Source organism: Rhinolophus sinicus, chromosome 17 (assembly GCF_057876585.1).
Source record: "Rhinolophus sinicus isolate RSI-liver-muscle chromosome 17, RSI-T2T, whole genome shotgun sequence".
Classification (NCBI taxonomy): domain Eukaryota; kingdom Metazoa; phylum Chordata; class Mammalia; order Chiroptera; family Rhinolophidae; genus Rhinolophus; species Rhinolophus sinicus.
Window position 1 is genome coordinate 99,587,734 of NC_142517.1, and position 14,154 is coordinate 99,601,887.

General features: G+C 40.3%; 2 protein-coding genes across 19 annotated transcripts in view; one reads left to right on the plus strand and one right to left on the minus strand.

Moving 5' to 3' along the window:
• The window catches only part of MED12L (mediator complex subunit 12L), a 319,885-nt gene that overhangs the window by 172,528 nt on the left and 133,203 nt on the right, over positions 1 to 14,154 (minus strand). The window lies entirely within an intron of this gene.
• Positions 1 to 14,154, plus strand: part of P2RY14 (purinergic receptor P2Y14) — a 48,107-nt gene that overhangs the window by 18,893 nt on the left and 15,060 nt on the right. The window contains exon 1 of one of the 4 annotated variants that reach the window (XM_074333635.2): positions 8,541 to 8,752. The exons of 2 other annotated variants lie outside the window; for them this stretch is intronic. In XM_074333635.2, the coding sequence (XP_074189736.1) occupies positions 8,691 to 8,752 (62 nt within the window). In that variant the 5' untranslated portion in view covers positions 8,541 to 8,690. Of the gene's footprint in view, positions 1 to 8,540; positions 8,753 to 14,154 lie in introns of those variants that run through there. One more of the 4 variants, XM_019748879.3, reaches the window with a different exon arrangement.

The window sequence follows — 14,154 nt, forward strand, 5'->3', positions numbered from 1 at the left end:
TCCTTTTGTGTCTGACTTATTTCACTCAGCATAGTACTCTCTAGGTCTATCCATTTTGTCACAAATGGCAAAATTTCATTCTTTTTTATGGCTAATATTTTATTATATACATATATACATGGATGCACGCATATGTATATATGCATATATACCTGTACACACACACACACACACACACACACACACACACTCACTCTTCTTTATCCATTTACCTACCAAGGGACACTAAGGTTGCCTGTGTTGGAAAAATTGGATAGTTACGTGCAAAAAAAAAGAAAAAAAGAAACTGGACCACTTTATTATACCATATACAAAAATAAACTCAAAAAGGATTAAAAACTCAAATGTAAGACCAGAAACCCTAACACTCCCAGCAATATTTTTTTGAATATGTCTCCTCAGGCAAAAACAACAGCAAAAATAAACAAAAGGGACTACACACTGGTTTTGAATTCTTAAAATATCTACTAACATAGCTGCAACTTGTGGGATAGGCTTATTCTAAAAGAAAGATCTACAGTGACAGTTTTCAAACGATTCCTTAGCCATAGGGGATCACAGATATATCTTGGGGGCAACAACGTAGAGACTGAGCAGGTAGGCTACACTTTCATCTTTTTTATCCACTAGGGTTCTACTTAAGATTTCTATAGGAAAAATAAAATGGTTCTACTGCTCTGTCACTCAGAACAAAAGAGAAACCACACACACACATATGCAGTTTTAGAACATGTTAGAACCAGAGTCTGGACAAACTTTTTAGAAAGACACTACAAAAATTGCCCAATAAGCCTGAAAATTTTACAGAGGAAAGGGTGTTAGACCTTTTTTTTTTTTTTTTTTTGTATTATAAAGGAATTTTAGCATTTATTTTTTTAACATATTATGGTACAAGAAATTTGCTGTAACAAATAACTACAAAACACAAGAACAGATATAATGTACAAGAAATTTTATGTAACAGTAACAAATTTATGATATTTATGCATCGTAGAAGGCCAAGAACTCTTTTTTTTTTTTTAGTTTCAGGTGCACAAGACAAAGTAATACTTAGACATTTATCATTTACATCCCTCACACTGTGTGAACCCCCCCGCCCTCTATCCACTATTCCTCTGACATCGCACAGAGCCGTTACATTTCCACTGTCTTAGACCATTTTTAACCCAATTTTCTCATTAAAATTGAGGAATTAACTGAGTCATTGAGCATATTTAAGTAAAAAGCGTATTATCACAATATCATCTCTATCCTTACTCTACTCATTTTTGTCCATCCTTTCCCCAAAGTTCCCCAAACCTTACTACTGACATGAAGTGTTCACGTCCCATTTGCATGTCTAAATGACAATATAGCTACAAGACACAGTTGGATGCTCCAGGAATCAAAACACTCAAGTCTTTTTCTAGATATCCCTATTAAGGGGCAGAGGGGAGCAGAATACAATTACATTATTTTAATTTGGAGAAATCAATAGAAATACTACTAATAATTATTAGCTATACTTTGTGCCACAAACTGTGTACGTTCCATGCGCACTATTTCACTTACTTCACCCAGCAACCCCGTCAGGGAAGCGCCATTATCAGCACCGTTTCACAGGTGGCAGAAGCAAAGCTTGGAGAAGAACAGCACAGAAACACCTGACAGCAGAGCTCAGCTCCTGTTCACACCTACGTTGCAGCAGGCACAGACCCAGACTTGTCGCAAAGGACTCTGAAAGGGCCCGAGCACATCAGTTTTTGATGCTAGACATTATCATTGTTTTTGGATCGCTCATCCCAAGGAAGAACCTGTTGAGGCACAGAGAGGTTAAGTAACATGCCCAAGGACACACAGCCAGTATGCGCATTAGCCAGCATTCTAAGTAAGGCAATCTGCTCCAGAGACATTATGCTCAACCAATCACACAGACTGCCTCTCACACCCCCAGGACCACAAGGTCAATAAATGTTTCAACTGCCTAAAAGATAAATTTGTAGTAGCAAGATCCGTTAAATATTTAGACTAATTACAGCATGCCAACTGGCATCCAGATAAAAGAGGATTAAACTGAAGCTGCAGAATGAGAGCTACAGAGAAACACTCGACCTTCTCTGACTTTCAGGCCAAGTCAGAGAAACCATTCCAAATGGTTCTGGGAAAACTTGGAATGAAAATGTCTACAATCTCTCATAATCATTTCCTTTTTAAAACCACACCATTTCTGATATTTCAGAAGCAGCTGTATCATGTGCTGCTTTTTGGTTTTGTGTTCTGAAACTACGTGCCTCCAATGGAGGGGTGAGCATCCTTCCTCTTAGCAAAGAGCACATACTTCATACGTGGAGTTAACAAATGATACTAGGTTTGGCAAGTGACAAGAGATCACTTAAATTTGAACATTATTTTTTTCCCTATGGCCCATTAAAAAAAGACAAAACCAAAAAAAAACCCAAAAAAACCTCTCACATTTCCCACAATAAAACAGACTGGATTAATAAGCAGTGAGCTGAACTAACAAAATATTTACAAAATGGTCTGCTCATGTGAACTTTTGCTCTCCTTACCTAAGGAAAAATAAATGTTTCCTGCCTTTACTAGCATTTGGCGTCTCCTGGGCCTTGAAATAAGAGAGATTTATCTAGTCGTTGCTTAATTGTGCCATTAGCATAACGAGCTGCAGTCTGTCCTGTGGAGGCAGCAGCCTGATGGGGTTTCCGGCAGTGAAGAGGTCCTTCAGGAACCCCCATTTTGTCTATAAAAGAGCAGGACCCTAACAACTTCTCCAGTTGACAGCAGTGAAGAAAGAGGGGGCATCCTCCCTGTGGAGACGGGGTGCGTGAAACTAGGGATGGAACAGGGTGGGAAAGGGGCTCCCTAAGGGGCCCCGGGAAGCTAAGCCACAGGGTAAACCACCCGCGTGGGCCTGTCTTTGAAGGTTTGAGCTCAGCAGGCTACTGCATGCTGCTTATTTCCTCCTGGGATTACATTTATGATTTGGAAATACTTTTTCCAGGGCTATGTGTGGCTATGTCATCTGAGAGAGTTTTCCCATAACCATCTTTACTGAGCCAAAGACCTCAAATGAAAATCAACATTTACAACTGAGAAGCATAGCGCTCTATATCGACCATATGTTCAACAACAATCCAATTTCAAGAAAATTATAAAGCAGTAATTAGCCTGTGAGCATATCAATAAGAGCCACTACCATGTACTGACTGCCTGCCTGGGCAAAGCATGGCAGGAAGAAAATACACATTACTTCATTTACACCTGCCAACAACTTGAACGAGGTCGGTGATACTAGGCCTTTTTCATACATGGGAAACAGAGATTTAGAAAGATTACATAACTAGCCCAAGGTCCCCCAAGCTGATAAGAGGCAGAACTCACTTTTGTACCCAACGGTAACTCTGAATACGTTATATATGATTAACTGCAAAGAATCACAGACTAATCCAACGCTGACTTTGTCTCCACGCTGTAGTAGACAAGCTTGCTGTAATTTTTTTCTTCATTTGTCCTGGATGAAACTCTAGCCAAAGATGGCCAAAGGTTTCATCTCAGGGGCAGGCTCTGATAGACTGCGGAGACCCCCCAAGGAGGGGCTTACAGGCGCAGGAGAAAGGCCTGTGGTTAGTTACAGATGGATAGAAAAGGCACATGACAGCACAGATGGACAGCCACTGCTGCGGGCGTTTGTTTCTATCCCACATCCCTCTGTTGAGCAATATTCAACTGCCACAGATTTTCTCTCTACTGGAGGCTCATTATCTAGACACGCTCCCCTTTCAATCTATGACAAGTTTAGAGAGTCACACTCTCACACATGAGGGTTCCCAATTAATATGAATCCCACAAATCGTATTTTTACAAATAAATGAGCGTCTCCGTCTTCCTCTTGCATCCTCTCAGTTATTTGGCCCTTAGCTCTTTTCTCAGATTGCTTATTCTCACATCAAATTGGTCTCCCAACAGTCTCATCACCTCCACAAGCCAATCCCCAGCCTGCCTAATTATGACTCAGAAGTTTTCATCTTCTAAGCGATTGTCTATAGGGTTCAATGAATAAAATCAGGGGCCTTGCTTTTCAAGTGTAATACAAGGTTTCTGGGAAAACTACAAAAGACAGCTGCCATGTAAAGAATCAGAACTTGATTTAGGCGTCCGGTAGCAGGGAAGTTTCAACTAGCAAGATAAGAATAAAAAACACAGTTTTGGAAGTGTATGTGACTTTTCTAAGACACCAATAACTGCAAGCTGCCAAAAGAAAAATGCCTAAAAGTGATCAACTAAAAGGGCTCTCCAGTGAAATATAACAGAAAATTATTAATAACAAGGACTTGTCAACACACATCTCCTCTGCCTGTTGAGGTATAATGCTAAGAAATATCTACCTGGCAGAAGCTGTAAACATAAACATACACCTGGACTTTATATAGTTCTCTAAACACAGCTGTGGGCAAAAGTACTTTTAAGCTTATTATTCAGACACATACAGCTAAGAACGAGACTAAATGAGGTTTGGCTCGTATTATAATATTGGAGTGATAATAAGACCTAACATTTACATAGCATGTTTACATATCTTAACTCAGTGTAAATGGGAAAATGGGCAGCTTGGACTCAGAGGGAAGTAAATGTGCCCTCATAGCCAAGACAGCACGGTTTCTCCTGGTCGCTAGAGGAGGCTGGGAACTGCTATCCCTTTCAGTGCAACTGAAGAGCTCGGCTATGAATAACATTTGCATAGCTTTAATATGACTAAGGAACACTGATTTGTTAAAAAACTGTGGACATAATTATCTCGGAGGAGAGAAGCACAGAAAGTAAGGGAGCTAAATCTTCATCTTCTACAGAAAGAAGTCAACACACATGTCTGAAAGCCACGAACTGTCAGTTATGTAGGAATTTAGGACTAAAATTATATTATATTATAGCTAAAAAGTGAAAGAGATGGCCACTGGGGCACAGGAAAAAGACAGGGACTGCTACTATTCATTTGATTTCTGAAAGTACATAAATGCATGACTTTGATAAAAACTTTCAGTCAGTTTAATTTGAATTACCAGCAAAAAGAAATTAAAATGTTAAAAATGTCTACATTTCTTGGGCTAGGCAAACAAGAAAGAAGGAAAAATAGTGGCGGTCCTCATTCATGAAATATAAACACCTTCTCGTTTATGACTCTTCCTTTCTCACTGAGCTGCTATCTCAGGAGACGGGGTGCCCATGGACTGTTAAGCAAAGGGGTAATGTGCCAAGCCCAGGATGCCAGCCCAGACAAGCTGGCAATATGCGGTGACAAAGGCTGCAGAAAAATAACCTGTCCTGTCGCCCGACATGCCAAGTGACTACATGAATAACAGATTTGGGGAACATCAGCAAAAGGCCCACCACACATGTCTCTCCCAGACCAGGAGAGACAGCCATCACCATCTGTGAGACAGCACAACATCTTGAGGCCTGATGAGAATTCAAATTAAGCACTACAGGAGTTCAGAGAGGGGTTAACCATTCCTTCCCGCTTGGTGGGAAGAGAAGGAAAAGCGCCAAAAACAGCGCAGGCTGAGCCGGGTTTTAAGCGATGCACTAGAAGTCAACAGGTAGAGATGGAAGAGGAAACAACCTGACAAAGGTCAGAGAGGAGAGAACAGATGGTGTGTTTGGAAACAGGACATGGTCTAAAACATAAACCCCATCAAATTGCACATCTCCTGCTGTGATGATCCTACTTCACTTGGAGAGCGCGGGGAGGGGTAGAAGCCCCCTGGGACACTTCGTGGTTTCTAGCACAGTGCGAAACTACAGACGTGATCAACATCAACACAGTAAAATAGGTTGTGCCTCTTAAATTATCTAGCTTATAGGAATCCACCTTCCATGTTTAAACTGGCTTCTTCTGCTTTGGATAGGCTCTTAAATCGCAGACACTGATAGTTACCATGGTACTGAGGGTTCCTGCCATGCCCTCAGGATTCCCCAAGTCCTTAGCTTTGTACTAGTGGATTGCCAATAGTTTTTCTTTATAATTCCCCGAGAGTGTTGAATCCGAAAGACTTAGAGATTTGAGTTTTAGGTATGTCCAGTTCTCTCTTCGGCTTACAAAATGTAATGCCATTAAAAGCGTACAAGTTCCTTTAAATTGTTTTTTTCCTTTGGCATTCCCATGTAGTACTTGTTCCTTTCAATACTGCAATCATTATTTAATCCAATAAAATTGAACCAAGTTTGATCTGCACAGCCCCAAGTACTGGTTTTGATTAAAATATACACATTTGACTCGAGGTTTCTTTGTATCTGAGCCAGTTCTAGCAGTGACTGGATTACAAACAAAACTATCCCTGCATATCAAACTGAATATTTATAAATGACTGTTTATTTTTATATCATGGATACCAGGCCTTCAAAAATAAAAGTGAGCATATAAACTTTTACTCGAGCCCTTATCAACGTTTAGAAGCCTCATTTATGAAACACATCAAGTGTTATAAGTGAAACTTAGAAGGAAAGAGAAAATTAAGAAATCAACACATCTTTACTTATGCATTCTTTTAATTCCACGAGTAAAAGTGGTAGGTGCTGAAGATGCAAAACTCACAAAATATTGCCCTTGCCTTCAACGAACAGTTCCCAATCTAATGGGGAGGAAAAACAAAGGACAGATAATTCAAAACACAGGTTAATCACTCATGGCTACACCCTGGACTCCCACGGCTCCTGCACACAGAAGGTGACTATAATTATTACTCGACTGACTAAACAGTACTTGATTGATTAGATGCACAGATGCATATAAGAATGGATGGAAGGATCGATAGTATCTTCGGCCAGTTTTCCCAGCATGTGGGGTCAGGAAAGCTTCCCAGAGGAAGGGGAGGCCATACTGTGCCTGAAAGTTGCGTTTCCACAGGTTTGAGAAATAGTTGGGATATAGCATATGCAGACAAATTTACTAAACAGTCATGGAATTATTTTAATTAAAATAAGCACATAAAATATGTCATTTCAATGATATTTTTGCTTAGACTGAAGCTGAACATTTAATTTTTAAGGTGATTCCATGTAAACAACAATCATATAGAAATAGAGCAGAGAGCATGTGGATATAATAAAAATTGAGAAGTACATAAATGGCTGAAATTCTAGAAATGCAGTTCAAGTCCAAGATGAACCAGATGAAAGGAGAAGAGAATTATTCCAGGGAGTTAGTCCAGGCAGATGAAAAGGCATAAGCCCAAGCAAGGAGGCAAGAGCCACCAATAATTGCAGGAAGTTCAAACACATCAGTGTTGTGGTAACATGAAGTTTAAGGCAAGCCGTGCAGCAGATGAGTGTCTAAGCACATTCCACGAGGTCTGCTCGGCTTAACAGCATGAACTTAGCTGTCGGTGACAAGGATCCACGGAAAGCAGTGGCCGTGCTTGTATAGTAGAGGGATTCCACTCAGAGGGGGCAGATAGACCACGGGTGGGGAATCCAGGCAAAAATGACCTTGGGTATGTAGGGAATCACAGACAAGAAATACTTAGGTGTTTGAAAAAAAAAGGAATCATCAAGTTTTGGTGACTGACTGGCTAAGAGTGGACGAGATGGTGAAGAAGAATTTAATGGTTTGTCGCTTGGATGACCAGTAGTACCAAACAAGAGGGACGGACTTACCGTCAAGGGGAGGTCTGAGAGGCTGTTTTATTTTGTTGGATAATGATAATAAGCATGAATGACAATGGCACCTAATACAAAGGGAGGGAAACTGGTAAGATAAGTAAAGGTGATGAAATAGGTCCGAAATTGGGTGAGTTCAAAGTAAGTAGACAGGATGTAGGAGACTTGAGCCCTTCCTCCCGAGACAGAAATTAGATTGCCTTCATCCAGAGTACCATGTAAGAGTACGGAGTCCCGGCAACAATTTGTTAAATGAAAAAATAACCCAGAAACTGGGGTCAAATGGGATGCTCCAAAACCAGATTTAAGAGGAAAGGGTAAACTGAAGAAAGACTAGGAGACCCGACAGCACCAGTTCCAGGCTGGGGATGTGGCGGGATGATGGCTGCAATGGACCAGGCTCCATCAGGCACCAGGCCCACCCCTTAGAACACGGTCAACCACCCAAGTCCTTTCAATCCCTCTTCTCATGTGATAGTTACCTGGCCCTTCGCTGATCAAGACGCTCAGGTGCACACCTCCTTGCACCCCCTCCCCACTTCCTGCCCTGCTACTGAAATGGGAAATGTTCTGGTCCGCTTTAGGCTCAAATATTTTGCAAGTTTCCAACAAGTTTCAAGGAGTTAGCTGAAACCATGTGAATTACGACTTAAAAATACTTCCCAATAAATACAGAAGCTATTCTCATAATCGCTTCACAGGAAGAGGTCACGGCTAGGCATGGGAAAGATGCAGCCTCCTGCTGGCTGAGGCTCTCACTTGGGGGCCCCTCTGCTTTCTCTCTGTACCCAGTCTCATACCACTTACTGTTTGTCAGACCCTGACAACTTGTAAGCACAAATGAGATCCAACTAAACACACACACAGAGCTGGGCTCCAAAGAGGACTGGACATCTGCAGTACTTGACATTCAAACCTTTGGCGAGATGTCAACGTTTCATAGAGCACTTTAAATGTTTTTGTTTGAGAGCTAATGCATTTCCCACTGGTCAACACGAGCAGCCCAGGCAGAAAGCAAAGTATATTTCCCTCAACATCAGATGTCACACTCAGTTTCTGACCCAATCTTGCCTACAGAGACCATAAGAGGCTGGAAAAACTGGTAAGTCTAGACAATGCAGAGTATATTTAAAGAGTATTTGTTTTTCTAATGTAAAATGGCTTTCTGTGCTTTTGTGTCCTAAATTCTTTTTTTTTTCAATGGATGAAATGACACGTGACAGATTTACAGGGTGATATTTACTTTTCCGAGTTCAAGGACTAAGTACAATTAACTTTTCCCTGTAAATGTTCTTTTTAATCACCAGAAGCAGGCTTTTCTGTCATGGGCTCGGGCATTAAGCTTTAGGAATTTCCTATTTTTAAAACTCTGTAAACTTACTGCTTGTAAAATGTAAGTCAGTGTTGTATGCATGTAAATACTGAGTTTAAAATCAGTTTTGGATATGGTAAAGAAGACTGATACAGCTGCGTTATGAGGCAATCTCAGAGCTAAGAAAAGCCAGTAAAAAAAACTAAAATGCTACAGGAAAAAAAAAACACACAAAAAACAACAGAAGGTTTGGTTTAAGAGCACAAGAGGCCACAACCTCACAAAAAGTCTGAAATGAAAGGTGAAATAGTTCATGCAAAGAAGCATTTAAAGTTTTCTCTGAAATGCCTGGGCTGCTGGTGTGGATTTAATGGTGAGTCACAATTGATTTTCACAGGAAAGAAACAGGAATTAAGTAAGCCTGAGAGTTGCTGTTTTAGTTTTTATTAATGTCTTAAGTTTTGATTTCCAAATTCTCGATTCTTAACTTCTGATTTCTTCCTCTGAGATTTCACAGACATTTAGGTATCAAGCATTGATAGTGTTTTTTGTTATAATTTGGGGATGGCAAGGACAAAGAATGTAATTTGTGGAACTTCTTCTACTGTTTGTTTTTCTACCAACTGAATAGTAAATTCTGTAAATTCTAATATTTTAAAACTTAATGTGTGCTTAGAATCCACTCCAGTTTATTTTCCAGCCTAAAAGTAAAAGCTTTTTGTTTAAAGAATTCCATTTTCTAGAGGAACTGTAAGAACACCGCAACTGAAGGAAGGCAGGGTTTTAGAGGATAATTTGCCAATCACGAGCAACTCTCCATGTACCGCAAAAAGAATTTTAAACTACTAAATTTAGTATTTTTAAAAGCTGTGACTCTTCTTAACAAATGATTCTTTAAATGGAGAAACTGCAGTCTCTTAAGTTGTCTAATTTATTTTTATGCCTAGCACCTTTCTTGCCAGTTTTCCCCACTTAAAGCACTCAGGGGAGAAAATCTCTCTACACAGACATAGATATACAGCCATTCAAATACATAGATCTCTCACTGAACATAACTGAAATATACAGTAGCGTCTGCAACTCCTTTCTCAGCTCTAGCCAACTCTCCACGTCAGCCCCACCCATTCTAGGGAAAGCTCCTTCTTGCCTTTAGTGCTTCTTCAAGACAAAACATTTAATTGGCTGCGAGGGATTACCATATAGCATCAAGATAGCCTGAAAAAATCCAGAGTAAAAGTTTGTTTTGGAAAACATAACAAAGATCTAGAGTTACTTTTTGCCATGTTCCCTTTGGTACAATTACATAGGTTGATTTTTTTTGTTAAGCACTCATGTGTAAATGTATTAGCATTAACCCTATAAAGGTGCCATTTTTTATAGATAAAAAAGTCAAATATCAGCAATTTTATATGACTTAATCTGATAAAAAAAAAGAATGGAGTCATAGTCTCAAGCAGTCCCAGAAGTCAAGGGGTAAGGAGAACACCAGTAATGATAATTTACGTAATTTTTATATGACAGCGAGAACCAGGACTTCCAATTATCCCCATAAGTACAGACCTCTGCTTTTAAAGCCTTTGCACAAATACTGTTATCAAAATTGGGTGTTTCTAGCAGCCAAAGTACACTGGGAAAGGCCTTCTATTATTGGCTCTGTTTTACCCATAAGGGAACTGGGGTCCAGTGACTCAAACAAGATAACACAGCTAATAAAGGTCAAGGATGGCACTTAGAAAGGAAAAGTCATCTGGCTTCCAATCCAGTGCCCCTTTACCTACCCCATCTTGTCTCTGACCTAAGGAGATGAATATGTCCAATAAAAACTGTGATTTATACATAAACACAAGTTGGAAATGCAAGCGTATACAAAACTGCTCTGTCCTTTAACCACCTGTTTACACAACAGCAACAATCACACCATATAAAATCGTCAATGTTACCAAAACCCAGACTGTTACAGAGGCTCTCTCACACTGTGAAAAGAGCAGGCACTTTGCAGATAAACTGCTGGATTTGAAGCTAACGTGGCACGGAGCTACTTGTTTTGTTTTGTTTTTCAGCTCTTTTGCCTCTTTTATCTTCCTCTGTCCCATCACCTATAAAAACATCATGATAAAGCTATCACCCTAGAGAGCTACTACGATACTAATTGAGGCTTGCTAGTACCTGGCACATAGCAGCTGCTCAATAAAAACGGAATTCCCTCACCCATCCTTGCTAAGAACTTATTACGTTAGAAGTAGCCCCGCCAAGAGTAAAATCCCACCAGAAATTTCTTGAGTTAGAATCTGCCATCCATGAGAAAAGAAATCACAAAATAAGGCAAATGAATACTTTTCCCAATTTACCTCCTACCGTTCCAACAGAAAATGGGGCATTGTGCGAGTACACAAATAGGGAGCACCTATCAACACACGCCCACCGAGTGCCAACTGCCGGAAGTGACCTACACGGTGAACAAGCAGGTCGGTCCTTCCTGGTCTGACACTGGGCCTGACCACTAGAGAGTACGGAGACCTGTGACAGGGCCCGCGAGCCCCACAGGTGGTGGTTCTGTACAGAAACAGGCAGAGAACGACACTGGGGTTAGGATTTGCTTAATTCACATGTTTGGTGGATGGACGGCAAACAAAACAGACAATCTGACTAAACTCAAGAAAAAAATGGAAGCTATCTGATCTGTAAGTTACAATGACAGACATTTTATTTAATTACTCTTCACAAGGGACTTACATCCTTTTTTGGTATTTACAGACAATGCCCATACTGTCCAGGGCATGTATAAATTAAGGGCTGACATATTTAAATAAGCAAAGTAACCCAAAAAAAATCTCATTAGGAAATACAGCAAATTATATTTTAGCCAGGAATTCTCAAACTTTTGGTCTCAAGATCCCTTTCACAGTACCGAGGAGCCCAAAGAGCTTTAGTTTGAGTAAGTTTTATTATCTAGCAACATTTACTGCATTAGAAATTTAAACGGTGAATTTTATAAAATATGTATTTTAATTCATTTCAATAATAGCATCAAATTTTAATGTAACACATTTTTATGAAAAATAATTATATTTTCGAAAAAGCTTTTCGTTAGAAAAGTGGTATTACTCCACATTTTTGCGTATCGCTTTAACATCTGGCCTAAGACAGATTCTCATATCCACTTCTACGTTCGATCAGTTTTAAAATATAATTGCAATTAAAGTATATTGAAGAAAATCTAGTCTCACAGATAGACAATAGGAAAAGGAAAGAATCTTTTAATAGCCTTCTGGATTTGTTCCTTTAGTACCACACCAAAACTCAACAAGTGGGAGTTTCCTAAAAGCTGGTTGCAATGGAGACTCTAAACCCGTATCAATAAATATTATTGTTACATTAAAACCCTTAGTCTAACTCAGTCTTTAAATGAAACTTTTACCCATGCTAGATTTTATAGCATCATATAACCACAGGTCATTTGGACGTTATCTTCAGGCAGAACTTTGAAGCATAGAACCAGAAGCCTTTGTGATTTACTGGGGCAGAGAAAAACCACACAGCTGCTCGGTGCATTCCCCGCACTGGATGACAGACAAGGAGAAGCTCAAGGGGACAGCTAGGCAGTTAGGCGTTTGCTCTTATTCCGAATTTGTCTTCCACTGGGCCCAAATACCTAAGTAGCATAATAATCTAATTTACAACGAATATTGGTTCACCTACCAAAGACACAAATATCTACTACTTTGCCTCCTCCACACTCCCACCCCATACACACAAATAAACCTGCACGTTTCCCACAAGTGAATCATGTCAGTGACATTCAAGAGAGAGACGAAAACTTGCTGCCCATTTGCTGCTACAGGCTGGACAGTTTCATATTATACGTGAAAGAACCTCCCGGCTGAGGAGAGGACTCTGCTGTCCTCCAGGAGGCCCTAGATGAGGAACTTGGGGGCAGGACCAGTGAGGATCCAAGTTACGCTGACATTCTATGTGCCAGACCTCGCCCAGCCACCTACCAGAGGGCAGGTACGAAACCAAGGGGAGACAGGCCGGGCGCTGCCATCACTGAGGGCTTGGAAGATTGCGGCCCCGGTCACAGGGGCTCCGATTACTACTCAGGAACTTGCTCAGGCCACTAAGCTCCTTTCCTCTGCTTGCTTCCTGCGCAAAATAGGATGTTTTAGGTCATTCAGCAGAAATGCATACAACCCCTACTATGAACCATTTGCTGGGTTAGGTGAAAATATTATACAAAGCCTCTCTCGCCGTGCAGGAGAACAGACAAGCTGACAAACACAAGTCTCTTCAGCAGGAAACAACATTTTCTAGTAGTTAAGGCTTTAGAATGTCAGTGACCTGTATTTAAATCTCAGTTCTATAACGTACTAGTGGTGAGACCTGGGACAATTTATTCAAGCTCTTTGGACTTCCGTTTCCTCAACTACAACATGGGATTACTTCTATCTTATCAGGACCACCGGAGAACTTAAAAGTGCATAGCTGTAGTATGTTCATTTTCACTGCCGCATAAAATTTCGCTAAATAATGGGTTGTTGTTGTTTTACCCATTTTCCTGTCAATAATCATTTGAACTATTTCCACAATTTTACTATTAGTGTTTCGATGAGCATTCTTGTACCTGTTTCTCGGTATGCTTCTGTAAGAGTTTTCTGTGGCATATACCTAGGAATTAAAATACTCAGCTATAGGGGGAGTGAAGGTTCATCTTTCCCCAAGTATTTACAATTCCTTTACAAAGTGATAAACTTGAGAAACAATGCTGAGCAGGGGATTAAAAAAAAAAAAGAAAAAAGTCCTGGAAGACTGAATACAGCATGAGCGAGTTTTAGAATGGACTGTATGTGCATATGGATTAGCATAATTTGTTTTAAAAGGGAGGAAATGCAGCACACAAAACTGAAGACAGGGTTACCCTGGGAGGAGTCAGGCACCAGCCTGGGATGATGCACCGAAGAGACGCAGGGTTTGGTGGGCTCTCGCTCTGAGGTCGGTGTCCTGCTCTTTTTGTTGGGCTTTAGCTTATGTCACATAAACTCCTGTCAAAGCATCAAAAAGTCCATTAAAAAAAATTGTTTTTAAAGCAATTAGCATTGCCTGTGTCTGGTACAAGGTGAAGTTCCCAATAAGTAGCAGGTATTGCTATAAAATGTGATGAGAGGGGAAGAGACGATAAGACACATTGGAAGCTC